Source organism: Rattus norvegicus, chromosome 2 (assembly GCF_021556685.1).
Source record: "Rattus norvegicus strain SHRSP/BbbUtx chromosome 2, alternate assembly SHRSP_T2T, whole genome shotgun sequence".
Classification (NCBI taxonomy): Eukaryota; Metazoa; Chordata; class Mammalia; order Rodentia; family Muridae; genus Rattus; species Rattus norvegicus.
The window spans coordinates 198,366,331-198,394,160 of NC_141535.1; the positions used below are offsets into that span (position 1 = coordinate 198,366,331).

The window sequence follows — 27,830 nt, forward strand, 5'->3', positions numbered from 1 at the left end:
GCGCTTGCCTAGCAAGCACAAGGCCCTGGGTTCGGTCCCCGGCTCCGAAAAAAAAGAAAAGAAAAAAAAAAAAAAAGAAAAAGAAAAAAAAGAAAAAGAAAAAAAAAGAAACTGGAAGGGGATAGTTCTCATGGAGGGAGATGGAGTATGGAAAAGGGCAAGGCAGGGAGATTTATTTAACCTTTATTAGTAAATTATTGGACATAGAATTAAGAGTCAAACCCAGTGCACAGAAAACTTCTACAGTAAGACTGATTGTCTTAGTTACTTTTTTATTTCTGTGACAAAACACCATGACCAAGGCAACTTATAAAAGACAGCATTTAATTTTCAGCTCAGGGTTCCAGAGGGTTAGTTCATGACTGTCTTGGCAGGGAATGTGCCAGCAGACTGGGAGGCACGATGCTGGAACAGTAGCTAATAGCTTACATGTGATCCACAAGCACCGGACATAAGACTGACTAGTAAAGGTCTGGCTTTTGAAACCTCCAAGACCACCCACAGTGACATCTCTTCCAACTAGTTCACACCTAATCCAGTGGTTCTTAACTTTCCTAATGCTGTGACCCTTTAATATAGTTCCTCATCTTTTGGTGACCACCCCAACCCCTGTCCTAACCATAAAATTATTTTCGTTGCTATTTTATAACAGTTGGCTACTGCTATGAATTGTAATTATCTGATATGTTACCCCCGGGAGGGGTTTGGACCCATTCTTGAGAACCACTATCATAATCCTTCCCTAACAGTCCAGTAACTGAGACAAGCATTCAAATGCATGACTAGGGGGGCAATTCTCATTCAAACTACCACACCTGTCCACGCTATTTTGGGACATACATAGCGTCACCCGAAGATTCTGAGCCTATTCCTTACAGGAATCTCCTAAACCCTAAGAGAGCTAAGGGCCAGGAGCTTCTAGGCGGCGCCAGTCTTAAATTCTGCCCCTCGTGTTAGGCCACGCCTCTATGCCCCGCCCTATCCTGGGCTGGCCCAGCAGACTCTTCTGCTCAGGCACCTGCCTAGCCGCCTCGCGAGGAGGGGTCCTGAGGCGGCCCCAGGGACGAGCAGTGATTGGCTGCAGCTGGCGGCTGGAGCTCCGTTCCAGCGGCGCTTGACAACCGCAGTCTGTGGAGCGGAGCGGTCGGAGGCGGGATAGGGGCGGACGCGAGAAGGACCGGCTGACGAGCTGATGGATTGACGTGCGGGCTGCTGAGCCCAGACCGCCGCCCTCGCGCTCGCGCCTTAGCCTGGAATTGGCTGCCTTGGGGCCCTGGCCGCCGGCCTCTCCGCCGCGTTTTCCTCCGCCGCTTCTGCCGGCTCCGCCCGGAGCCCTCAGGTGAGTGGATTCCTGGAGGCGGGGGCGGGCCGCGGTGCACCGTGGGTTGCCATGGTCACCCGTCGCCACCTGTCACTAGCCTGATGAGACGCAGACCCCACGGCCCCTTGGGCGGCGTTCGCGGCCGAGAGGAGTGTCTTGGGTAGGCTTCGGTGGTGACTGCGAGAAGACGGGATGCAGGCGAGGCCCGGGTGTATCAGGGACAGGACCTGGGACTCACCAGACTGTCTATCCAGGCCGCCGCCGCTCCTGGACCACACCTTCTCCTCCTTGCCAGCCTGATTCGGGCGGCTGAGCGATGCTCCTCTCGGTCGTATGGAGTACCCACCTCGCCGCTGCTGAGGGGCGCGAGTAGGCTGACTGAGTTGCATCTGCCTCGCCCCTCTGCTGGACTGAGGCTAGACTGAGGGCTGCGCTCTGGTCCCTTTCCTAGCTCGCCTTGGCCGGCGAATGGGTAGGGAGTGGCGGGTTTGGGGGGGGGGGTCGGGGTGGGGGATCCCTTCCAGACGCCAGTGGCTATTAGGAGCAGTCCTGTGGGGGTCTGGGAGAGTGGGGACAGGGTCATCGACTGAATTTCGAACGTGAGTTGTTCAGGAGGATGCCTGCGTAAGACAGGGTTATGGAACTCAGAGGGTTAAGTTCCTTAGCTGTATTGGGGAGAAAAAGATTAGGGCTCTAGCCCTGGGTCGACACCTTTGGCAAAGAGGTAGGAACCAAGAAGACAGGGTCAGTATTTGACCTGATGATTTTACCCCCTGCACATCCAGGCATGCAGCTAGTAACTGTGAATGGTGTCTGATGTCTGAGGGGAGCTTTTTTTTTTTTGGCAACTTGGTTCTCACTGCATAATGAAAGGAGAAGTCTTTGTTCCACCCAGATTCATCGGTTGAAATCCTGACACTTAGTTTCCCCCCTTTGTTGTAGAGTTCATAGAATGCTATAAAAAGTTAATGGCACAGGAATTAACACAGGTTTAAAAGGACTGTAAATCTTTTTCACAGAGAATACCATTTCTTTTCTTTTCTTTCTTTCTTTTTTCTTTCTTTCTTTCTTTTTTTTTTTTTTTTTTTTTTTTTTTTTTGGTCTCAAGGATTGGCCTATGTTATGTTAGCATTTTACTAGAAAGGAGAAATGCCTTGCAGTCGATTTTTCTTTATGTGGCACATTCTGGAGGTCTTATTTAGGTGGAAGATGTAACGAATCATTGTGCATTAAGATTTGGGGAGAAGGTACATTGCTTCTAGCAGCAAAGTAACACCTAAATGGGAAAGACAAGTAAATAATCCATAACAGTATATGTAAGGTAAACAACTAGAACATAAACTCCTTGACTTGGGGGGTGCCATTATCAATTGTATGTGTGACATTTAACTTCCTTCCCACCTTGCCACCTTTCTAGTTTTTGTCCTTTATGCAAATCAGTAGTAGGAATGTATCATAAGAGAGCCAAGAGTGCTAACCAATGTTTCCAGTTACATAATTGTGCACTTTTATTTTTGTTTGTGAAGTAGTTTGTTATTGAATGGATACCATATGATTTGTTTAGTATATGCAGAGTTTGAAAAACAATAAGAAATAAGAAAGATGTCAAAATAAGAAAAATGTCCAGTTTTCCTTGGTAGGTCAGTTCCCTGAAAATCAGATTGCCTGGTTGTAAGCTTCTCTTTGTTTGCTACTGTAATTCCAGTCTTGGAAGAGATATTTATCCTGTCATTGACCTTGTTTTCTTATTCTGTAAAATAGGGATAATGCCTGGTGTTGTTTTAGTCTGGACTGTGTTGTTGAATGAATCAATTCATTTGCAAGTGCTTTGGAAAATATTAAGGAATCTGTTGACTACCTTTTACCAGAGGGGAACACTGACAGGGATTATTATCATTTCCTGTGTAATCTTTTTAACATTTCTAGATTCAAGACCTTATTTATTACAGTAGCCTTAAAGGGTTTATGGGAATAATTGAGGTATATCCTCTTTCTCAGTAGAGAATTTGTTTGTTTAAATTGTGGTGATGTGATGTGGGGAAAGAGGGTTTTGTTTTTGTATGTGGGTTGTTTGTGATTCTTTCTTGCAAATAAGGCTCCTGCTAATAACCTGACCTGAGTTATATTTGGCACTAGATAATCTTCACTGCGGGTCACAGGTTCTTGACTAACGCAAACATAACTTTACCCCCTCTCACCTAAGTTTTTCAAATTGAGGTATTGACACCAACTCAGGTTGGGTCTGTAGTTCAGTGGCTAAGTACTGTCTAGCATCCACAAGACCCTGGGCTTGATCCTTGGAACAACGGAAATAAAGGATGAATAAGCTTCTGAATCTAAGAACGAGGTCTATAGGTGTGTAAATGAAACATAAAGTAGTCCTTAATTTCACTTGAAGAATTGGAAATATTCATACAAATCAAAGATGACACAAAGAGAAGGCAATATTAACATTAATTTCTAAGATAACATTTAGAGCTTTCAAAATAGACTTCCTGTTGGAATTGACCGAAGCTAAGTGAATTCTAAGCTGTGTTTAGTTTCTTTTGTCCTTAAATGCAATGTTTAAGAAGCTTTGTCTTAGGCATTCTTAGTTAATGAATGGAAAATCCCCACATAGCATAGGAAAAAAGGCAAATTTCATTTTTGCAATTCCAATTTTAAAAAGGTTCACAATTACTTAAATTCTAACTCCCACCCCACCCCCCTTGTTTGTTTGTTTGTATGCCCCAGAACTCTCCATAGAATAGCCTGGCCTCGAATTTACTAAGATCCCCCTGCCTCTGCCTCCCAAAGAGTTTTGGGACTAAAGGTGTGTGCCACCACTGTCCAGGCTTATTCCCTCTTGTGTTAAGCCCTGTAAAAAGTTAGAGTATTGTAATAGGAATGGTGCAGAATTTTAGTTTACCTCAGTGGTTCTCAGTCTGTGAGCTTCCACCTCTTTTGGGGCATGTTGAACTACCCTTTCACAGGGGTTGAATGTCAGATATCCTGCATATCAAATATTTACATTATGATTCATAACAATAGAAAAATTGCAATTATGAAGTAGCAATGAAAATAATTTTATGATTGGGGGTCACGACAAATGAGGAACTGTATTAAGGGAGGTTGAGAACCACAGGTTTAGATAGACTGATTCATTCTGGGATGTGAATGTGTTTTCTCTAGAGGCAGATTTCACACTTCTGAGCATGTGTGGTCACTTATAAAACGATGATCACAGGCATGAGAATTATATAGATGATGTATGGAAGTATCCAGCCAGGACACAATGTAAATAAATGTTAGTATTTTTTTCACTTTTCTCTTGTTGAATCAAAGGCTAAAATCTGGGGCAGGAGAGATGGCTCCTTGGCTAAGAGCACTGGCTGCTCTTCTAGAGGACCTGGGTTCAAGTCCCAGCACTCATATGGTGACTTATCTGTGAATCTAATCCAGTAGATCTAATACTTTCTTCCTACTTCTGTATGTGTGTGTGTCCGTGTCCGTGTCCGTGTGTGTGTGTGTGTGTGTGTGTGTGTGTGTGTGTCTGTCTGTCTGTCTGTCTGTCTGTCTGTCTGTCTGTCTGTATCTTTGAGATATATGTATCTAGGGAAGTGTGCATGTTAGTGCTGGTACCCAAGGAGGCCAGAGGTGTCAGATGCCCTGGAGCTGGAATTACAAGTGATTTTATGAGCTGTGAAGTTGGTGCTGGCAGCTGAGCTCAGTCCCTCTGTAAGAGCAGTACATGTTTTTAACTCATGAGCCATCTCTTCAACTTCTGGTTTTAATAATTTTTTTCAAACATTACTTTGAAAACTTAGGGATAGAATTAGGTAAGTTTTGTTTACTAACTTAAAGAAAAAATTTGGGAGCAGGGTATAGTGACACATACCTGTAATCCCAGCCCTTGGGGATGGAGTCAGGAGGATCATTAGTTCAAAACCAGATTTTGCTACACAGCAAGTTTGAAGCTGACCTGAGCAGTTGTCATGGTGGGCAGCCTATAATCCAGCACTTCGGAGACTGAGGCATCAGGATTGTTTTGAGTTTGGAAGTACCATGGTCTACACAGTAAGTTCAAAGAAAGAAAAGAGAAAAAGAGGAGGTGGGGAGGGGAGGAGGGAAAATAGGCTCAGTGATGAAATTTTAGGTGTACAAAAAGATCACAAATTATGAAAGTCTTAGTTTAACTGTATATAGTTACTGACCAACTATACCAGAAATACTGTGTTCTATTCTAGGTGCTTTAATTAAGATAGATACTCATGTGTATTCATAGGAATATCATCCAGATGGAAGGAGATGTGAAGACTGGTTTGTACTCCTTCATTAACAATGTTCGTAAGATCCAAGAATAACTCCCAATATTATATATTGAAAGCACAGCAGTTAATCTTGTTTTGGGGATTCTGCTCTAGTTTTTAGCTCAGTAATAGAACAGAACTTTTGTGATCTAATTCTAAAAATTGTTATTTTTATACATTTTAGCTTAATTTTATTTAAACATTTCAAGGGTTTATTTTATTTTTATTCATGTGTGAATGTATGTGCTGCTGGTGCTGGTGCTGGTGCTGGTGGTGGTGGTGGTGGTGGTGGTGATGATGATGATGATGATATTCTCCTCCTTTGAAATGGAATCTTTCTGTTTTCCCAGAACTCCTGAGGTGCCCCAGCCTCTCAAGTATGTGGAATTACATGTGCACACCACAGTCATCCTGAGTGAGGCAATCCAGACCCAGAAAGACAAGAATTGCATGTTTTTTTCTCATGTATGGATGTTAGCTTTTAAGCTTTAGCGATATGTGTTTCATTTACATACAGAGGCTAGGTAGCTATTAAGTGAGCAGGGCACTTTGAGGGAAAGAAGGGATATAATATTATAAAGGGATAAAGAGGAAGTGAGGACAGGAGGATTAATTGGGGTTGGGGAATGGGAGGACAGGGTAGAGGAGGCACTATAAGGAGGGACAACTAACTTTAACAGCTTCTTGCAAAGCTATCTGGAAACCTACTATAGTGGATGCTTCCTAAAGTGTAAACATATAAAAGGAGTTTAAGTAGCATTACCATAGCTCAACTATACATTGTATGCCACCACAAAACCTGTAGCACCCAGAATGATTACATCTTTTTGATTTGTTGACCAGTGGGGACCCTTCCCCCACCCCCATTACAAGCTATTGCCAATGCAGTGTTACCCTTCACAACCTGACAGTAAGAGCCTATTGCTAGTTACACCACATTTACACGTCAGGAGAAACCTTGCTGGTCCTCAGCTGGAGGCGCCATCATTATTTGCTAGTGTTCATAGTGTTGATACTGCTGGAAGGTATTATAAGCAATGCCAGAGAAGAAAATTAATGATGAATCTCACACAGCTATGGATCTCTGAGCTATAACAATGTATGCTACAAGATAGTCCACTGTGCGATAGTGGCACAGATGTCATGAGAGTCGCCTACAGTTTTGGGTGGATTTAAGGCCTGGTCTATAAGATGGAATCCATACCTGGTAATGACTAGATAAGTCATGGGTTCTAGGGGAAAACCTGCTACTGTTATTCTGCCAAATGATCATAGCAATATTAAAATTATTCCTAATTACATATTGCTATATCCATAGATTGGTGCAAGTATGAGAAGTTGTTTTGGGTTGTGAGAAAGTACAAATCACTCTGAAGTAATATTACTTCATTATATATACTAATTTGTTATTTTAGGGTTTATTTTTAGTTATATGTATGTGGGGGAATATGTGCACATGTGTGCAGGTGCCTGGCCATATTGGCACTCACTATATAGATTAGACTGACTTAGAATTAGTGCTTCCAAGTACTGGGATTACAGATGTATGTCACCATACCTGGCTCTGTCTTACACACACACATTCTCTCTCTGGGTGTGTGCGCGCGTGTGTGTGTGTGTGCACGCATGTATGTCTATGAGACAAGATCTCAATATACATCCTTGATTGGCCTAGAATTCTATGTAGACTGGCCTCAAACTCACAGAGCTCTGCCTGCCTCTATCTCCAGATGCTAATATTTTTAAAGTGTGCACTACCATAGCGGACATAACTGCTTATGTTTTTTGACCTAGGCTCATGCTGTGTAGATCAGGTCAGCTTGCAACGTTATGTAGCCTTGAGCTTGCCATCCACCAGCTTCAACCTCTCTGTAGTAGGATTACTATATTGTGTAACACTGAACTTTAAGTAGAATTTTTTTTTATTAATTTCATGTGTGTATGCCACATGTATGCAGGTGGCTGCAGAAGCAGAGAGGGAGTTGGATACTCTACTGCTTGAGTTACATTTGATATGGGAGAACCATTTGATATGGGGGCTAGGAATTGAACTTGGGTTTTTCTGGAAAAGCAACAAGCTTTCTTAACTAGCCCCACATTTAAATTTTTTGGATGTGTAATATTTGTACATGGTATAGAATTCAAAAGATTTAACAGGGTACATAATAAAAAGTCATGTAATCATTCTTATTATTTATCAAGGTCTTTGGGATACAACCATTATTACCAATTCCTTCTATCTTTTTCTACAGATATTTTAGGTATATGTACAAGATGACTTAATCTTACTTTATTCTATAGCTAAAGGGCACCAGGCTTTAGACATAATTTGTTTTCTTTTGCTTATTTTGACATAGTGTCTCACTATGTTTTGAGTTGACTCTAATTCATATTCTTGTCTTACTCCTCCAGCGTTTTATTCCACTGTTGTAATTTAGAAGTGTATACTATATTCCATTTTATCTTTTTTTTTTTTTTTTTGGTTCTTTTTTTCGGAGCTGGGGACCGAACCCAGGGCCTTGCGCTTCCTAGGTAAGCGCTCTACCACTGAGCTAAATCCCCAGCCCCTCCATTTTATCTTTAAAAGGTTTATATTCTCTCTCTCTCTCTCTCTCTCTCTCTCTCTCTCTCTCTCTCCCTCCCTCCCTCTCTCTGTGTGTGTGCGTGCATGTGTGCGCATGTGCATGTGCATGTTTATTTGTATGTTTATACCGTTGCATACACCTGGAGGTCAGAGCATAAGCTGTGGGAGTAGGCACTCTATTAACATGTGGATCCCAGGGAATAAACTTAGGTTTTCAGGTTTGGTGGCAAGTGCCTTTAGGTACCAAACCAATTCTCTGTGCCCTTTTTCATGTTTTCAGTAGCCTCCACTGGCCTTGAACTTGCTCTGTAGGCAAGGATGACTTGAACCTTTGATCTTCTGTCCCCTTCCTCCTGGGGGCTAGATTGTAGGTGCAGGACACCACAGCTGGTTTATGCAGTACAGGACTTCTTGCATTTAGTCAAGCACTTTATGTTAACCTCCTCCACAGTCTGTTTCCATGGGACAAAAATCACTCATAGTTCTGAAAAGTAAGTTAAAACAATCTGATCAAAAGATGGTTATCAACATTAAGAAAGGACACATGTTTATAAACAGTTTATTAGCAGGCACAGTGGAGCTTCGTAGTTAGGAGGACAGTTTTGTTTGTAAATGACCTAAAGAAAATCTGTTTTCTTTTATTTAACTTTTGATCTTTATAAATTCAAAATTTCTGATTATCTCAGACTTTATAGTACCCAACAGAATATATGCATCTTGTTACTAAGGTATGAATTGAAATAAATCACAAAAATAAATCATAGATAAATAAGTAAATCATAAATAAATCATAGAAAGGGACTGTAAGCACTTTTTCACGATCATGAAGTTTTAGACTTTATTTCCTCAGCCTTAACTTCTGAACCATTCTTAGTCTCCCGTGTTTTCCTTCTTTCTAAATTCTGTATTTTAAGAAAGCAACATCATTACAAAGAAACATTGAAGTCATCTCTATATTTGGTTAGAAAGCTAACACTGATTTTTTTTTTTTTTTTTTGAGACTCTGTCTTGGTGTGTAGCCCACGTTTGCCCTGGACATACTAGATAGCTCAGGCTGACCTCACATTCTTAGTAGGCCTGCTTTGGCCTCTTGTACTGTGTCACCACTTGTTGCTAGTGATATCTTTTCTTTTTCATCTTTTTTTTTTTTTTTTTCCGGAGCTGGGGACCAAACCCAGGGCCTTGCGCTTGCTAGGCAAGCGCTCTACCACTGAGCTAAATCCCCAACCCCATCTTTTCTTTTTCTATGTATCATTTTTAATCTGTTGTTAACATTGACCTTTAATCTTTGAGTACTAAAACTAAGGGGTTTTTTTGTTTGGTTGGTTTTGGTTTTTCAGGACAGGGTTTCTCAGTGTAGCCCTGACTGTGCTACATCTCACTCTGTAGACCAGGCTGGCCTCAAATTTACAGAGATTTTCTTGCCTCTGCCTCCTGACTACTGGGGTTAAATGTATGTGCCACCATACCCAGCTCTAAAACCAATTTCATATTTAAACTTTTTGCTTTATTTATATTTTTTGTTTATGTATTTTTTGCCTATATGTAATGCCCCAAAAGACTTTAAGATGGCATCAGATCTCTTGGGACTGGAGTTAGAGAAGGGTGTGAGCTGCCATGTGGGTGCTGTTAATTGAACCCCACATCTCCTGAAAGTGGTTTTGTTTTTGGTTTGTTGTTGTTGTTTTTAATATTATTTTGTATATGAGTACACTGTCGCTGTCCTTAGACACACCAGAAGAGGGCATCAGATCCCATTACAGATGGTTGTGAGCCACCGGGAATTGAACACAGGACCTTTGGAAGAGTAGTCAGTGCTCTTAACAATTGAGCCATCTCTCCAGCCCCATTGTTGTTTTTAATAGGGTTTTTCTATGGGGCTTTGGCTGTCCTAGAACTCAATATGTAGCTCTGTCTGCCTACCACACCCAGCTGCAGCCAGTATTTTTGGTATTTATTTATTTATTTATTTGCTTTTTCAAGATAGGGTTGCTCTAGCTCTCTTGGAACTCATTCTGTAGAACTCAATATGTAGCTCTGTCTGCCTACCACACCCAGCTGCAGCCAATATTTTTGTTATTTATTTGTTTGTTTGTTTGTTTGTTTTTTCAAGACAGGATTTCTCTTGGGTTGGAGAGATGACTCAGCGGTTAAGAGCACTGACTGCTCTTCCAGAGGTCCTGAGTTCAACTCCCAGTTACCACATGGTGGCTCACAACCATCTGTAATGGGATCAAATGCCTTCTTCTGGTGTGTCTGAACACAGCTACAGTGTACTCGTATGAATAAAATAAATCTTTTGTGTATTTGTACGCCTGTGCACACCTACCCCAACTCAGGTCAGAGGACAACTTGCAGGAGTTGGTTCTCTCCTCTGATCGTGTAGGTCCTGGGAATCAGACTCAGGTCTTCAGGCTCAGCAGCAGGCATCTTAACCTGCTGAATCATCCCACCTGTCCCAAGTATTTTACTCTTCTATCAATAAGTAAAATTTGAGTTGAGGGGCTGGAGAGATGGTTCAGCAGTTAAGAACACTGGATACTATTGTGAGGGCTTCAGGGGTCCCATTTGGGGTTCAGTGATAAAGATAGATATCTGTATAATATAAGGCTATTAGCTTGTTTGCTGGGGCTACCCTCAGCTACCCATTTGCTCCTGTTCTGCTTCCCTCCCTCTACCCCAGCTCCAGCAGCCTGCTCTTTATTTATCAAACGTCACACTCTTATTCTCATACAAAAATGCTATCAGCATAAGTGGGGGACAGCTTACTCATTTTGAGCCAATCAGCAGCCTGACTACACCCCATTCATATCGCAGTGTTTCCTTTTGGCCAGATTGAGGGCAATGTGCTTCCTCATGGCAGCTTGCTTTTTAACGTGACAATCTCAGCGAATCCTCTTGGGCAGGTGAGGAAGCAATAAAGCAGGTCTTGTGTGCTGTAGAAATGACAACACCATATATCCTGCTAGTACCTGACTCTGTAGGCCCAGCAATAAACAATTGAAAATACAGGGACATACCTTCAAGCCAGTTGATATAGTATGTATGGAGGTAGGTTATCCCAACAGGCTATTCTCCCAGAAGACCTGGGTTTGATTCCCAGCATCACAACCATCTGTGTAACTCTAGTCCAAGGAATCTCATGTTGTCTTCTGGAGTCCTCAGGTACTGCATATGTGGTGTACAGACATACAAGCAAGGCAGAACACCCCTACACATAAATAAATTAGCCTGGTATAGGAAGAAGAGGCAAGTGAATAGAGGCCAATCTGGTCCATAGCAGGGTGGGGCGTGGGGGGGTGTAGTGAGAGCATATTTCTAAAAAAATTGTTTCTTAACTGAATAATTTTCTTAACAAACTCTGTTCCTTATCCATGCTAACTTCTTTGCATAAGAGACAATATGTTATTTGCTGATGAGAATATTCTAGTTGACTGTACATTTGTATTCCTTTTTATGAAGAAATAAATTGACAAAGCAGATTGAAAGGAACAAAACTGGTTATCTACAAACTGTGCTTATGTTTCTGTGAGCTTGGTTAGAAAGACCAGTGAGAAAGTTAATCATCAGGTAACATTTCGTTACAACCAGTCCATTGGCATGGTAATCTTTGCATTGGTCTGAAGAATTTTTTACATATATTTATTTATTTTGTGTATGTGTGAGTCTTTGTATGTCATGGAGTGTGCAAGTTAGAGGACAGCTTGCCAGGAGTCTATTTTCTGCTTGCTCTATGTGGGTCCTGGACCTTGAACACAGGCTTGATAGCAAGTGTCTTTAGTGCTGGCCATATTGTCAGTCCTCCTATGAGTTTGTTTTTCTTTATTAGAAGGATTTTGTTTCCTTCTAATATCGTTCCACATATCCCACATCATCCTTATAATCTGGCTGGGTAGCTGCAGTCTTCCTCTCACATGCTGCAGGGTTACTTTTCAGACACAGATGCCATTCCTGCTGTCTTTGTTCTTAACTGTTCTGCCTTGTCAAATGAAGCTATGGGATTTGAAACAAGTTCAATATCATTTCCTTCAAGGATTAACTCACCCATTGGGGCTTGAGAAACGGAACTAGCAGCATCTGAACTCATCCAAACCCTGAGGATGTATTTTTCACCCAAGAAATTTCAGATTTCAACCAGAGACCAATTCTCACACCTCAACTAAAAACAGGTTTTTCCAGTAACTAACACAGTTTCAGGGTTCACCATGTGACCAAATATCCTACAACAGGACTTCATTTTCACAGTAAGTGCAGCAAAGAGAACAACCTTCATCTCTGTTCTTGTGATCTGTCGGTGGCCTGAGTGTTTCCTATGACTATTAACATTTGAAAAATACAATTACATATGACTTGACAAAATGAGAGCACTGTTCTAATAATTTTTTTAGTCCTCCTAGCTATAAATATTTTTACTTTCATAGCATCTATATTTAGTTGTATCATTACAGATATATAGGTAAGTGTTAGGAGGAATTTTATTTAACTTTTTTCTATTGAAAACTATTTTTTTGTGCAATATTCTGGTCATGGTTTCTCCTCTACCAACTCCTCCCAAGTCCTCCCCACCTCCCCATCCATACAATTCCATACCTTCTTTCTCTTTTGAGAAAACAAAGAGGCAAAAAACAAAAACAAAAACAAAAACCTATAAAAAACAGTGAAAGAAAAAGTACAAAAACAGATACCCAAACAAAATCCATAAAAACACAAAATTGGAAACCATAATACACAAACAAAAGATCAGTAAGATTTTTTAAAAAGTGCCCAAACAAAGCAATACGAGACCAGAAAAAACAAAACAAAACAAAAGGGCACAAACATACTGAGTTTGTTTTGCGTTGGCACCTACTGCTGGGCGTGGGACCTGCCCTTAAGTGTGTTTTATATACCCAGTAAGACTGTTGGACAAAACATTTTTCTTTTGCCAGTGGTTGTGATAGCTTTTTGGTTAGGAATAGGAACTCTTGGACCTGTACAGGCCCTATGCATACTGCCTGTGCATTCATATGCACATCAGTACTGTTCTATTATGGCTGGAAAGCACTTGTTTCTTTGGTGTCTTCCATCCCCTCTAGCTCTTCTGCTTCCTTTTCTACATAGTTCACTGAGTCCTGAGGGGAGGGGAAGGTTGATGAAGTCATCATCTATGACTGAGTGTTCTAAACTCTCTCACTCTTTGCACCTTGTCCAGCTCTGTGGGTTTCTGTATTAGTTCCTGTCTACTGCAAGAGGAAGCTTCTCTGTTGGCTGAGTGGGATACTGATCTACAGGTACAACAGAAGGTTGTTAGGAGTTATTTTGTTGCTATGTTCCTTTGGCAGAACAATAGTATTTTATTCCAATTCAATCTCAATAGAAGGAATTTTAAAGTGTTGAAAAATAATTGATATTACCACCATGACACTGATATTATCTACTTCTGGATTTCAGTTGAACCTTATTTAACTCCAAAATGATTCACAGATGACCAACTTTTGATCTATAACAGGTTACATGTTTTCTAGGATAGATATGAATTCAGCCTAGAACAAAATTGTAAACTTACTTAGAATTATGATTTTTTTTTTTTGTTTTTGGTAACTCCAGAGGGGAAGGGGAAGTGTTCTTCAGATGGATGTTATAGGTGACAGCATTGTGGCACTGTGTCTGGGTGTTAGACCTGCCTGATACTGTCACTTGCTAGATTATTCTGAGGCACTTCAGACCTCAAAACTTAATGTCATTACTCCAGTGTGTATTTCTCACAGATTAGTACTTTAAAAAACATGAGCATATTAAAGAATGACTCAGTTTTGATAGTTAATTTCTCTGAGAAACAATGTACTAAACATTCCCAAGCAACATTCTCATTTCCAGGCAATTAAATTTCCACATAAAGCAATAGGATTAAGTTTGTTGTTGTTACTGTTTATTTAGGCTAGCAATATGACTGCTGAAGAAACCGTGAATGTAAAAGAAGTTGAGATCATTAAGCTGATTTTGGACTTCTTGAATTCAAAGAAGCTTCACATTAGTATGCTGGCGCTTGAGAAGGAAAGCGGAGTCATAAATGGTCTATTTTCAGATGATATGCTTTTCCTGAGGTATGTTAACATCATTACTATGAGGCTTACAAGTAGCTCTTCTAAAGAAGAGTATTAGTAGGGTAATATGCATAATATCTCATGAAGTACTATAAGTATAGTTTTTCTCATATGGAATATTTGCAATATTTACAATAATGCACAGTAATATATAATGTTTTTAGTGGTAACATGCGAGGTCTTCAGAGTCACAGTCTTAATGTGCTATCAATTTAGAAAGTACAGAAGAAATCCAAGGCACTGGGAAGATAAAGAAAACATTTCTAAAATATACACAAGGAGCATATAGAAATGAATTCCATAAAATAAAGCATTTATTGTAAAATATATTCATTATTAAAAATAAAGAAAATTCACCACTACCTAGAAACAATTGTGATTGTTGTATTTATATATTTAACATATATATAATTTTTAAAAATTTTTTATGTATGTGTATTTTGTGTACCATGTGCATGCCTGGTACCTATGAAAGCCAGAAGAGGATTTCAGATTCCCTAGAACTGGAGTTAGAGATGATTGTGAGCTACTATGTGGGTGCTAGGGGTTGAATCCAGGTTCTTTGGAAGAGCAGCTAGTGCTTTTAGCCACTGAACCATCTCTCCAACCCCTTTTTTGCATACTTTTTAAAATAGCAAAATGTTTCCAGACATTGTAGTATATGCTTTTAATCTCAGCATTTGAGCCATAGAGGCAGGCAGAATTCTAGGCCAGCCAGAACAACATATATACTGTCCAAAAAAATAAAAAGTAATTTTGTTTCACAGGAATTCTCTGTGGTTACAAATATATATCTTAAAACTTTTCAATTTAGTCTTTTAATGGTTCCCCCATTTTTTTTTTCTTTTCCTTTTTTTCGGAGCTGGGGACCGAACCCAGGGCCTTGTGCTTGCTAGGCAAGTGCTCTACCACTGAGCCAAATTCCCAACCCTGGTTCCCCCATTTTTAAATCATTGTTTCTAATTTTCTTTTTTTCCTTTTTTCTTTCTTTTTTTTTTTTTTTCCCGGAGCTGGGGACCGAACCTGGGGCCTTGTGCTTGCTAGGCAAGCGCTCTACCACTGAGCTAAATCCCCAACCCCTGTTTCTAGTTTTCTTAAACACTCTGCTGAGCAGCCTTTATTCATGAGACTTTTTGTATCTTGAATTATTTTCCTAGGGCACAATTTTTAGAAGGGATTTGCAAGGCAAGGGAGATTGCCAGATTTTCCACAGTGGAAACTGAATATATCCCAGGCTGACTTTGATAGAAAAGAAAACACCAGTCTCTCACAAAGAAATATATTCTATTTTAATGATTCCACATATCCTTGAGATGGAGTATGTATTTAAAAAAATGAACTGTTACTAATTCATAAACATGAAGCTGAAAGGAGAACACAGAGGTTTATTAAATTATCTGTAGCTTATTAAACTTGTTACACTCTCTGAATCCCATTGTGGTCCATTAGCCTCAGGAACCAGTACAGAAGTAGTGTTCTTTTGCCTTTGTCTTTCCTCTCCTCTCCTCTCCTCTCCTCTCCTCTCCTCTCCTCTCCTCTCCTCTCCTCTCCTCTCCTCTCCTCTCCTCTCCTCTCCTCTCCTCTCCTTTTCTTCTTCCTTCTTCCTTTCTCCTTTCCTTTCCTCCTTCCTTTCCTCTCACTCTCTCCCCCCACCCCCTCTTTTTGTTTTGGAGACAGGGTTTCTCTGTGTAGAGTCGGCTGTCCAGTAATCCACTCTGTAGAACAGTCTGACCTTGAACTTAGAGATTCACCTGCCTCTGCCTCCTCTGAGTACTGTCATTAAAGGTGTGTACTACCATGCCTGGCTTGCCCTTATCTTTCAAGTGCTGATTCTTCTAGAATTTAGTACTGATCCTTGAGTACTTTCTAGGAGTCTGGTGGTTTGTGATGAAATTTTACTGGTTGTGAGGTGAAATGGAAAGAATTATTTTTTTTTAATTTTTTTAATTTATTCATTTATTATATATAAGTACACTGTAGCTGTCTTCAGATACACCAGAAGAGGGCATCAGATCTCTTTACAGATGGTTGTGAGCCACCATGTGGTTGCTGGGAATTGAACTCATGACCTCTGGAAGAGCAGTCGGATGCTCTTAACCGCTGAGCCATCTCTCCAGCCCGGAAAGAATTATTAAGCTAATGTATTCATTTAAGATCTAACCTTTGAAATTGTGTCCTTCCTCCATTTTAACGATTAAAACATCTCTCTATAAAACTCCTATGACATATATTGTGATTGGTTATTACTCTTTTTTTTTTTTTTTTTTTTTTTCCCGGAGCTGGGGACCGAACCCAGGGCCTTGTGCTTCCTAGGCAAGCACCCTACCACTGAGCTAAATCCCCAACCCCTTGGTTATTATTCTTTAAATAAAATATTGGAAATGTTATGTTGGTCTTTCTGCCCATCCATATTTACTGTTTTCATACATTCAAAGTTGAAAAAATGTTATCCTAAAAGAGTACTACTAATGTTGGAAGAGTCAGAGACTAATCTCATTATTTGCTTTTAATGTCTATCTTGTCCTGTCTTCTGTCATCTATTAGAGTATCCTGAATTGATGAGCATTCTGGGGTTTTTTCTTTATTTAGGCAGCTTATTCTGGATGGTCAATGGGATGAAGTTCTTCAGTTCATTCAGCCTCTAGAATGTATGGAAAAATTTGACAAAAAAAGGTAGGATTTTATTTGAAAGTTTTAGTTGTCTTGTCATTGACAGAAACCTAGCAATAAAACAGAACAATAAATGTATTTAAGATGCAGCCTTTCTATGAACCAGCACACACTGGGTCCTGCTGTATTAGAGCACTCTACACAGTAACGGTTCTTGAAGTCATTGCAAGTTCCATATGTAGATCTACTCAGTAGTCTGTATGCAGACTTCTGCATATGAAGCAGTTCATGAAGTGCATACTTCAGAGACCTCTTTCTGCTGACTCTTGGCCTTCATTGTTCAATGAGCAGTCAATTTTAATTTGTGTCCTGATTCTCTTAGTGTAACCAATGTCCTTCCCTCCACTGACTGCCTTTAGGTTTTATGCTTTATCATTGGTTTTTGGCAGTTTGAGTATTGTCTTGGTTTTCATTTCTGTGAAGAGACACCATGACCAAGACAACTCTTAAAAGGGCAACATTTAATTGTAACTGGCTTACTGGTTCTGAGGTTCAGTCCATTATTGTTCAGTCCATGGCAGCATGCAGGCAGCCATGGTGCTAAGTTGCTGAGAATTCTACATCTTCATCTTCATTTTAAGGAAGCCAGGGCAGACTGGCTCTTCTGCCCTAGGTGGAACTTAAGCATAGGACCTTAAAACTCACCCCTACAGTGACACATTTCCTCCAACAAGGCCATACCTATGCTGACAAGGACATACCTCCTATTAGTGTCACTCCCTGTGGGCCATTCAAACATGAGTCTATTTGTCTCGAGTGTGTTTAAACCACTACAATTATGATATGCTTAGTGATTTTTATTTTCCTCATTTATTTGTTTGTTGTATATTTCCTGCTTAGGATTTGGGGGGTAGCTATATGTTTATTCTTCTAATTTGGTAAATCTTTGGCCATACTTCTTCAAAAATATATCACACTTTGTATTTTCCTTCTGAGATAAAATATAAAGTTGAATTATGTCCACAGCACTGAGGACTTCTTTTGTTTAGTTTTTTTGTTTGTAGTTCTAGGGGTTGAACATAGGGTCTGGTGCATGCTTAACAAATGCTCTTGAGTAAACTATATCATCAAGACCCTCCTCCCCTCTTCTTTCTTTTCTCTTGAGACAGGGTCTCATTAGTCTCAGATGGCCTCAAAACTTGATACTAGGGCATGACCTTTATCCTCCCACCTCCACCTATTAGATATTTGGATTTATATAGGTGTGTCTCACCAGACACAGTTAATAAAGTGTTGGGGTTTGAACCCAGGACTTTGTACATGCTGAGCACACACTGCATCAACAGAGCTACCCAGCCTAATACTCCCAACCTGAAAAAAACTTGTTCAGAGACAGTGTTTTGCTCTACAGCTCAGAATGGACTGGACTTGTAATCTTCTGGCTTCCATATTCCAAATACTGGGGTTACAGCATTTGCTACCACACCTTAATCTTTTTAAAAGCACATTTCTTCTTTGTTGGATTTTTTTTTTTTTACTCTTCACTGACTTTTCTACTATAATGATAAGCATGGAATTTTAAATTTCAGATAGCATACTTTATTTATTCACTTTATTTTTTATTTATTATTTTTTATTTATTATGTTTATTGGATCTTTTCATTATTTACATTTCAAATGTTATCCCCTTTCCTGGTTTCCCCTCCAGAAACCCCCTATCCCATCCCCCCTCCCCCTGCTTCTCTGAGGGTACTTACCTACCCACCCACCCACCCCCTCCCACTTGCCCTCCCTGGCATTCCCCCACACTGGGGCATTGAGCCTTCACGGGACCAAGGGCCTTTCCTCCCAGTGATGCCCAGCAATGCCATCCTCTGCTACATATGTGACTGGATCAATGGGTTGCTCCATGTGTACTCTTTGGTTGGTGGTTTAGTCCCTGGGAGCACTTGGGTGTCTGGTTGATTGATATTGTTGCTCTTCCTGTGGGGTTGCAAATCCCTTCAGCTCCTTCAGTCCTTTCTCTAATTCCTCCATTGGACACCAATGTCTCAGTCCAGTGTTTGGCTGCCAGTATCCACTTCTGTATTTGTTAGGCTCTGGCAGAGCCTTTCAGGAGACAGCTATATCAGGCTCCTGTCAGCATGCACCTCTTGTTATCCTCAATAGTGACTGGGTTTGGTGACTGTATGTATATGGGCTGGATCCCCAGGTGTGACAGTCTCTGGATGGCCTTTCCTTCGGTCTCTGCTCCACACTTTGTCTCTGATTTCTTCCCATGAGTATTTTGTTCTCCCTTCTAAGAAGGATTGAAGCATCCACACTTTGGTCTTACTTTTTCTTGAGCTTCATATGGTCTATAAATTGTGTCTTGGGTATTCCAAGCTTTTGGGCTAGTATCCACTTATCAATGCATATCATGTGTGTTCTTTTGTGATTAGGTTACCTTAGAGCTCAGGATGATATTTTCTATTTCCACCCATTTGCCTAAGAATGTCATGAAGTCATTGGTTTTGTTAGCTGAGTAGTACTACATTATATAAATGTACCCCATTTTCTGTATCCATTTTTCTGTTGAAGGCATCTGGGTTGTTTCCAGCTTCTGGCTATTATAAATAAGGCTGCTATGAACATAGTGGAGCATATGTCGTTGTTATATGTTGGAACATCCTTTGGATTGATACCCAGGAGTGGTATAGTTGGGTCCTCAGGTAATACAATGTCTAATTTTCTGAGGAACCGCCAGACTGATTTCCACAGTGGTTGTATCAGCTTGCAATCCCACCAACAATGGAGGAGTGTTCCTCTTTCCCCACATCCTCACCATCCTCTGCTGTTGAAGCCTATACTCAACAAAACTGGAAAATCTGGATGAAACGCACAATTTTCTAGACAGATACCAGGTACCAAAGTTAAATCAGGATCAGATAAACTATCTAAACAATCCCATAACCCCTAAAGAAATAGAAGCAGTCATTAAAAGTCTCCCAACCAAAAACAGCCCAGGATCAGATGAGTTTATTGCAGAATTCTATCAGACTTTCAAAGAAGACCGAATACCAATACTCTTCAAACTATTTCACAAAATAGAAACAGAAGAAACATACCCAATTCATTCTGTGAAGCCACAATTGCACTTATACCTAAACCGCACAATGACCCAACAATGAGAACTTCAGACCAGTTTCCCTTATGAATATTGATGCAAAAATACTCAATAAAATTCTCACAAGCCAAATCCAAAAACACGCCAAAATGATCATCCATTATAATCAAATAGGCTTCATCCCAGGGATGCAGGAATGGTTCAATATATGGAAATCCACTGTATAAACAAACCCAAAGAGAACTATATGATCATCTCATTACATGCTGAGAAAGCATTTGACAAAATTCAGCACCCCTTTATGATAAAAGTCTTGGAAATATTAGGAATTCAAGGCCCATACCTAAACATAGTAAAAGCAATATACAGCAAACCAGTAGCCAACATCAAACTAAATGGAGAGAAACTTGAAGCAATCCCACTAAAATTAGGGACAGACAAGGCTACTAATTCAATATAGTACTAGAAGTACTATTCAATATAGTACTAGAAGTCCTAGCCAGAGCAATCAGACAACAAAATGAGGCCAAAGGGATAAAAATTGGAAAGGAAGAAGTAAAAAAATATTACTATTTGCAGATGATATGATAGTATACTTAAGTGACCCCAAAAATTCCACCAGAGAACTACTAAGCCTGATATACAACTTTAGCAAAGTGTTGGGATATAATATATTTTTTTTAAATTTAGAGAATACTTTATTAGTTTTTGTAATCAAACCCACGTAGATAAGACCTTACATATTTAATACAGTGTGTTACCCCTGTACAAATGGAAAAAACTTAAGTTCAACATTTCTAGACCAATGTGGCTGTTAATTTCTGTACAGTGCCAACTCAACACAGTAAACGGGGATACTTTTTTCCAAAGTTGACAGCACAGCTAAAGTTTCAAAAAATTCAAATTATATATCTGTATATATATATTTATATTTATATAACAAGACCAATAATAGCAGTGTGTTATGCATCAACAGCAGCAACAGCTTTTCCAGGTCCTGCAGTCATCTGAACAAAACTGTAGAGACATCCAGCACACTCCATTAAAAAAAAAAAAAAAAAAAGTAAAAAAACAAAACCCGAGAAAACAGCACAGTTTGTTACTCTTGTGGTATCTGGCACCATTTTTTTTTTTAAATTAGCTTCTCAATCATCATCTGGAAAGAAAACATTCTGAGCAACATCATTAAAAACAGCTCTGATAAAGCACGGTCACTACTACGTATCATAAAGCAGGTACAAGCTATTTTACATCCACAGAGGTATGATACAGTACTGTCCTACATCTATAATACTAGAGGATACAATTTAAAAGGCATTATTTGAGACTTGATTCTACTTTTCCAGCAGAGGGCCCAAAGGATGGTATGACACAGCTTTGTAAAGAAACATACTCTAGACAGGATTTCCTTTCACTAGTGGCACAGTTCTAAGGATTCATTCTCTCCATGAATGTCAGCTAAAACCGTTATTAAAAAAATGAAATATCCCTAGAACAAAACTGTATAACCACCGGATTCACATGACGATGACCTAGTGGAGACAAGCTGGACCTCACCTTACCAACAAGCTATCAAATCTGTTATGTTTAAACAGTGAGACCTCCAAGGAAGGAGATGCCAAGTAGTGCTTCAAAGCTTCGGACCACAATCAAACACAGCATCCTTTTCAACAGAAGCAGAAGCTCATCTGAATATGCTCAAGGATGCTGACATCAACATTTAATCATCTCCTCACTCATCCAGGAAGAAGGGGAGATCAGTTACTACTGTACTTTATTGTGTTCAACCAAATCACCATGTTACAAAAATAGCAAGCTGCCATAATAAGAAATAAGGCTCCTCTATCCAGCACCAGATAGCATCATTTTACTTTCAAGCCTAGAAATTGCACACTTGTATATAAACCAACCGAAGATGAGGATTGAGAGTTCATCTTGGTGGATTTTTCCTTTGATGAATATGAAGTGTCCTTCCTTATCTTTTTTGATGACTTTTAATTGAAAATTGATCTTATTTGATATTAGAATGACTACTCCAGCTTGCTTCTTCTGACCATTTGCTTGGAAAGTTGTTTTCCAGCCTTTCACTCTGAGGTAGTGTCTGTCTTTGTCTCTGAGGTGTGTTTCCTGTAGGCAGCAGAATGCAGGGTCCTCATTGCGTATCCAGTTTGTTAATCTATGTCTTTTTATTGGGGAGTTGAGGCCATTGATGTTGAGAGATATTAAGGAATAGTGATTATTGCTTCCTGTTATATTCATATTTGGATGTGAGGTTATGTTTGTGTGCTTTTCTTCTCTTTGTTTTGTTGCCAAGATGATTAGTTTCTTGCTTCTTCTAGGGTATAGCTTGCCTCCTTATGTTGGGCTTTACCCTTTATTATCCTTTGTAGTGCTGGATTTGTAGAAAGATATTGTGTAAATTTGGTTTTGTCATGGAATATCTTGGTTTCTCCATCTATGTTAATTGAGAGTTTTGCAGGATACAGTAACCTGGGCTAGCATTTGTGTTCTCTTAGGGTCTGTATGACATCTGTCCAGGATCTTCTGGCTTTCATAGTTTCTGGCGAAAAGTCTGGTGTGATTCTGATAGGTCTGCCTTTATATGTTACTTGACCTTTTTCCCTTACTGCTTTTAATATTCTTTCTTTATTTTGTGCGTTTGGTGTTTTGACTATTATGTGACGGGAGGTGTTTCTTTTCTGGTCCAATCTATTTGGAGTTCTGTAGGCTTCTTGTATGCCTATGGGTATCTCTTTTTTTAGGTTAGGGAAGTTTTCTTCTATGATTTTGTTGAAGATATTTACTGGTCCTTTGAGCTGGGAGTCTTCACTCTCTTCTATACCTATTATCCTTAGGTTTGATCTTCTCATTGAGTCCTGGATTTCCTGTATGTTTTGGACCAGTAGCTTTTTCTGCTTTACATTATCTTTGACAGTTGAGTCAATGATTTCTATGGAATCTTCTGCTCCCGAGATTCTCTCTTCTATCTCTTGTATTCTGTTGGTGAAGCTTGTATCTACAGCTCCTTGTCTTTTCTTTTGATTTTCTATGTCCAGGGTTGTTTCCATGTGTTCTTTCTTGATTGCTTCTATTTCCATTTTTAATTCCTTCTACTGTTTGATTGTGTTTTCCTGGAATTCTTTCAGGGATTTTTGCGATTCTTTCAGGGATTTTTGCAATTCCTCTCTGTAGGCTTCTACTTGTTTATTAATGTTTTCCTGTGTTTCCCTAAGGGAGTTCTTCACGTCTTTCTTGAAGTCCTCCAGCATCATGATCAAATATGATTTTGAAACTAGATCTTGCTTTTCTGGTGTGTTTGGATATTCCGTGTTTGTTTTGGTGGGAGAATTGGGCTCCGATGATGCCATGTAGTGTTGATTTCTGTTGCTTGGGTTCCTGCGCTTGCCTCTCGCCATCAGATTATCTCTAGTGTTTCTTTGTTCTGCTATTTCTGACAGTGGCTAGACTGTCCTATAAGCCTGTGTGTCAGGAGTGCTGTAGACCTGTTTTCCTCTCTTTCAGTCAGTTATGGGGACAGAGTGTTCTGCTTTCGGGCGTGTAGTTTTTCCTCTCTACAGGTCTTCAGCTGTTCCTGTGGGCCTGTGTCTTGAGTTCACCAGGCAGGTTTCTTGCAGGGGAAAAGTTGGTCCTACCTGTGGTTCCAAGGCTCAAGTTTGCTCGTGGGGTACTGCCTAAGTCCTCTCCGCGGCGGCAGCAACCGGGAAGATCTGCGCCGCTCTTTCCGGGAGCCTCCGTGCACCAGGGTTCCAGATGATGTTTGGTGTTTTCCTCTGGCGTCTGGATGTGCACAGAGTGCAGTCTCTTCTGGTTTCCCAGGCGTGTCTGCCTCTCTGAGGGTTTAGCTCTCCCTCCCACGGGATTTGGGTGCAGAGAACTGTTTATCCGGTCTGTTTCCTTCAGGTTCCGGCGGTGTCTCAGGCGCAGGGATCCTGCCGCTCCTGGGCCCTCCCCTACGGGAACCCAGAGGCCTTATACAGTTGCCTCTTGGGCCAGGGATGTGGGCAGGGGTGGGTAGTGTTGGTGGTCTCCTCCGCTCTGCAGCCTCAGGAGTGCCCACCTGATCAGGCGGTGAGGTCTCTCTCCCACGGGGTTTGGAAGCAGAGAGCTGCTGCCGGGATATAATATTAACTCAAATAAATCAGTAGCCCTCCTTTACTCAAAGGATAAACACGGTGAAAGAAATTAGGGAAATGACACCCTTCACAATAGTCACAAATAATATAAAATACCTTGGTGCGACTCTAACCAAGCAAGTGAAAGATCTGTATGACAAGAACTTCAAGTCTCTGAAGAAATAAATCAAAGGACATCTCAAAAGATGGAAAGATCTTCCATGCCCAGGGATTGACAGGATTAATATAGTAAAAAAGACCATCTTGCTGAAAGCAATGTACAGATTCAATGCAATCCCTTTTTATTTTTGTCTTTTTTTTTTTTTTTTCCGGAGCTGAGGACCGAACCCAGGGCCTTGGCTTGCCAGGCAAGTGCTCTACCACTGAGCTATATCCCCTCAATGCAATCCCTATCAAAATTTCTACTCAATTCTTCTCAGAGTTAGAAAGAGCAATTTGCAAATTCATTTGGACTAACAAAAAGCCCAGGATAGTGAAAACAATTCTCAACAGTAAAAGAACTTCTGGGGGAATCACCATCCTTAACCTCAAGCTGTATTACAGAGCAATCCTGATAAAAACTGTATGGTATTGGTACAAAGAGAGGCCGTAGATCAATGGCACAGAATTGAAGACCCAGAAATGAACCCACACACTTATCAGTACTTGATCTTTGACAAAGGAACAAAAACCATCCAGTGGAAAAAAAGACATTTTCAACAAATGATGATGGTTCAACTGGAGGTCAGCATGTAGAAGAATGCAAATCAATCCATTCTTATTGCCCTGTACAAAGCTTAAGTCCAAGTGGATCAAGGACCTCCACATCAAACTAATAGAAGTGAAAGTGTTCCCCGCTTTCACCTCAAACACAGACGCAGGGGAAATTTTCCTGAACAGAACACAAATGACTTATGTTCTAAGATAGCAAACATTTCAATTTCAAATTTTTTATTAGGCATGGTGGTATATACTGGTAATCCTGGTACTTAAAAGGCTGAGGTAGGAAGATCGTGAGTTGGAGGTTTCCTGTGCTTAATAAGGAGTTTTGTATCAGCCTAACTCAGAAGCTTTTGTCTTGTATAATTTTTCTCTGAGATACCCTTTTTTTGGTTGGTGTGTGTGTGTGTGTGTGTGTGTGTGTGTGTGTGTGTGTGTGTGTGTGTTTGTGTCTTTGTGTCCTGCTTCCAAGATAAGGTTTCTCTGTGTAGTCCTGGCTGTTCTGAAACTCACTCTGTAGACCAGGCTGACCTTGAACTCAGAGATCTGTCGGCTTCTGCCTTTCGAGTGCTAGAAATAAAGGTGTGGGACACTACTGCCTGGCTTTTCAGAGATATTCTTATCTGTTCCTTTCCTGTGGTATTTTTCTCTGAGTTTTTGAACTTAAATAGTTGCTTATAGCTTGTGTATTGTTTCTAAGTTTGAGTTCTGGTGATTTCAGGTTCAGATTTTAATGATTATCTTTTTTCCCTAATTTTAATTCACTTTTAAAAAGTACTTATTTTTTATATATTTTCTGCCCCTGAAGATTCTTCCAGCCCAAATGCTAGGGACAGAAACGAGTAGCCTGCACATACATGCTGGGCAATTACTGTACAACTGAGCTGTATTTCCAGCTTGTGCATTCTGTCATTGTCTTGTGAAAGTGTTGACTTCATGTGTGTGTGTGTGTGTGTGTGTGTGTGTGTGTGTGTGTGTGTGTGTGTGTGTGTCTGAAGACACTGGAGGTGTGGAATCCCTGGAACTGGAGTTAGAGGTGGCTGTGAGCTGCTCTATGTGGTTACTGGGAACTGAACTTGGGCCTTCTGCTAGAGCAGTAAGCATTCTCAACTGTGGAGCCGTCTTTCCTAAAAGTGTTGATCATTTAAGCAAGTAATTAACTGGTTTTTTTTTTTATCCTTTTTTTCTGTTGTTTTCTTAGTGTCCCTTGGTATTTCCTTTTTATCATAACCATTTTGGGAATAGCCATAAGTTTGGGCACTTGAATTTATATAGTACATTTTAATGCATCTCTTACCGTGATTCCCTTGTTTTCTTTTTCTTTTCCCTTTGTTTTTGTTTTTGTCTTGTTTCTTCACTCATTTTCTGTCTATTTTAGCGGTATCAAACTAGGGTGATGGAAACTTTTTCCTAAAAATTTATTTTTATTTTCAATTATGCTCATGCATGTGTGTCTATGTGGGCATATGTGCATATGAGGCCAGAAGAGGGTGTTGGATCTTCAGGTGTGATAGCAAGCACCTTTATCTGAGGACTGGTTTTGCTGCTGCAATTTGATCAAAATGGCTGGAGTGGTGCTTTAGCCCAGTGACAGAATGTGCCTGGCATGTGCAGAGTTCTGGTTTAGCCTGTGTGGAGCAAACCTGTGCTTCAGAAGCTTTGGTTCCTTCTCTAGGCTTTGGCTTTGTTTTCATTCTTGCCATGTAGTTCAGGTTAGCTCATGGTTGTCCTTATCTAACCTCCTGAGTCTAGATTTACAGATGTATGCTTCCATGCCTGGTATCATTCAACTTTTTAATCATTTTGATGTTTCTTCTTTCACAGGTTTCGTTATATAATCCTGAAGCAGAAGTTTCTAGAAGCTTTGTGTGTTAACAATGCAATGTCTGCAGAAGATGAGCCCCAGCATGTAAGGTTTTTATTCCTGAAGGTTTGCGCCCTAGTCTTGTTTTCAGCTCTTTTATTTATTAAATCAGAAGATTGTTGTTACAGGTTTCCTAAGATTTTTGTGAGCTATGATGAGGCAAGATCTGTAGTTTTGCAGACTTAGTACTTGTAATCTATAATCCTTCTAAACTTAACTCTCTGATTAAACCAAAGAGCTATATGAATACCCCAAAGGTATATATGTATATTCTCCTTTAAGGTAAGTTAGACCATGGCCTGTTAGACTTTTTCCTCTTTTGATTCTTTTTAGCCTAGAAAAATTTATATGACCCTGGATTTATTGGTATTAAAATACAGAATTTAGTGATCACAAATCTAAGGAATTTTATTTTAAAATGTTATGCATATTGTTTTACCATACCATTATTAAAGATTAAAGCAAATTTACATGTTAATGAGGTGGAAGTGTATATTTACTTAATATTTATGTATATTCATTTATTTGTATATGTATATATGTGAGGTATACACCCCAATGTGTGTGTGTGTGTGTGTGTGTGTGTGTGTGTACACGTGTATATGGAGTCCAGAGTGTCCTTATAGGATGTCTTCCTCAGTTACTATCTGCCTTCTTCCTTTGAGCCACAGTTTGTTTGTTTGTTTTTAAGCAAGGCTGGCAGCCAACAAGCCTCAGTGATCCTATATCCACCTACTTCACACTGGGGTTATAGGCATGTGTGAACTGTGCTTGGTTTTTACATGGGTGCTAGAATCTTGATCATCTTACAAGCTGAACAAATGTTCTTATCAGTTGAACTCTCTCTAGCCTTGGCGTCTATATATTTATTGAAATTTAAAAAATTGTATCTATGTATGATTTGTATATGTGTGTGTATGAGAGAGAGAGAGAGAGAGAGAGAGAGAGAGAGAGAGAGAGAGAGAATATATATGCATGCATACATGCTATGGTATGTGTATAGAGATCAGAGGACAATCTTGGGTGTCTTTTCTCACTTTCTAGCTTGTTGAGACAAAGTTTCTCTGTTGTTTGCTTCTGTATATGCCACACTAGCTGATCTGTGAGCTTCCTTAGATTC

At 40.1% G+C, this 27,830-nt stretch overlaps 1 protein-coding gene across 8 annotated transcripts in view; it reads left to right on the forward strand.

The window, feature by feature from the left end:
- The first annotated feature begins 1,101 nt into the window (after window positions 1–1,101).
- Wdr47 (WD repeat domain 47) overlaps window positions 1,102–27,830 on the forward strand; it is a 60,823-nt gene continuing 34,094 nt past the window's right edge. For 2 of the 8 annotated variants that reach the window (XM_087624767.1, XM_087624769.1), the window contains exons 1-4: window positions 1,102–1,339; window positions 14,111–14,277; window positions 16,867–16,950; window positions 26,671–26,776. In XM_087624767.1, the coding sequence (XP_087480893.1) occupies window positions 14,120–14,277; window positions 16,867–16,950; window positions 26,671–26,776 (348 nt within the window). In that variant the 5' untranslated portion in view covers window positions 1,102–1,339; window positions 14,111–14,119. 8 annotated transcript variants of the gene reach the window in all.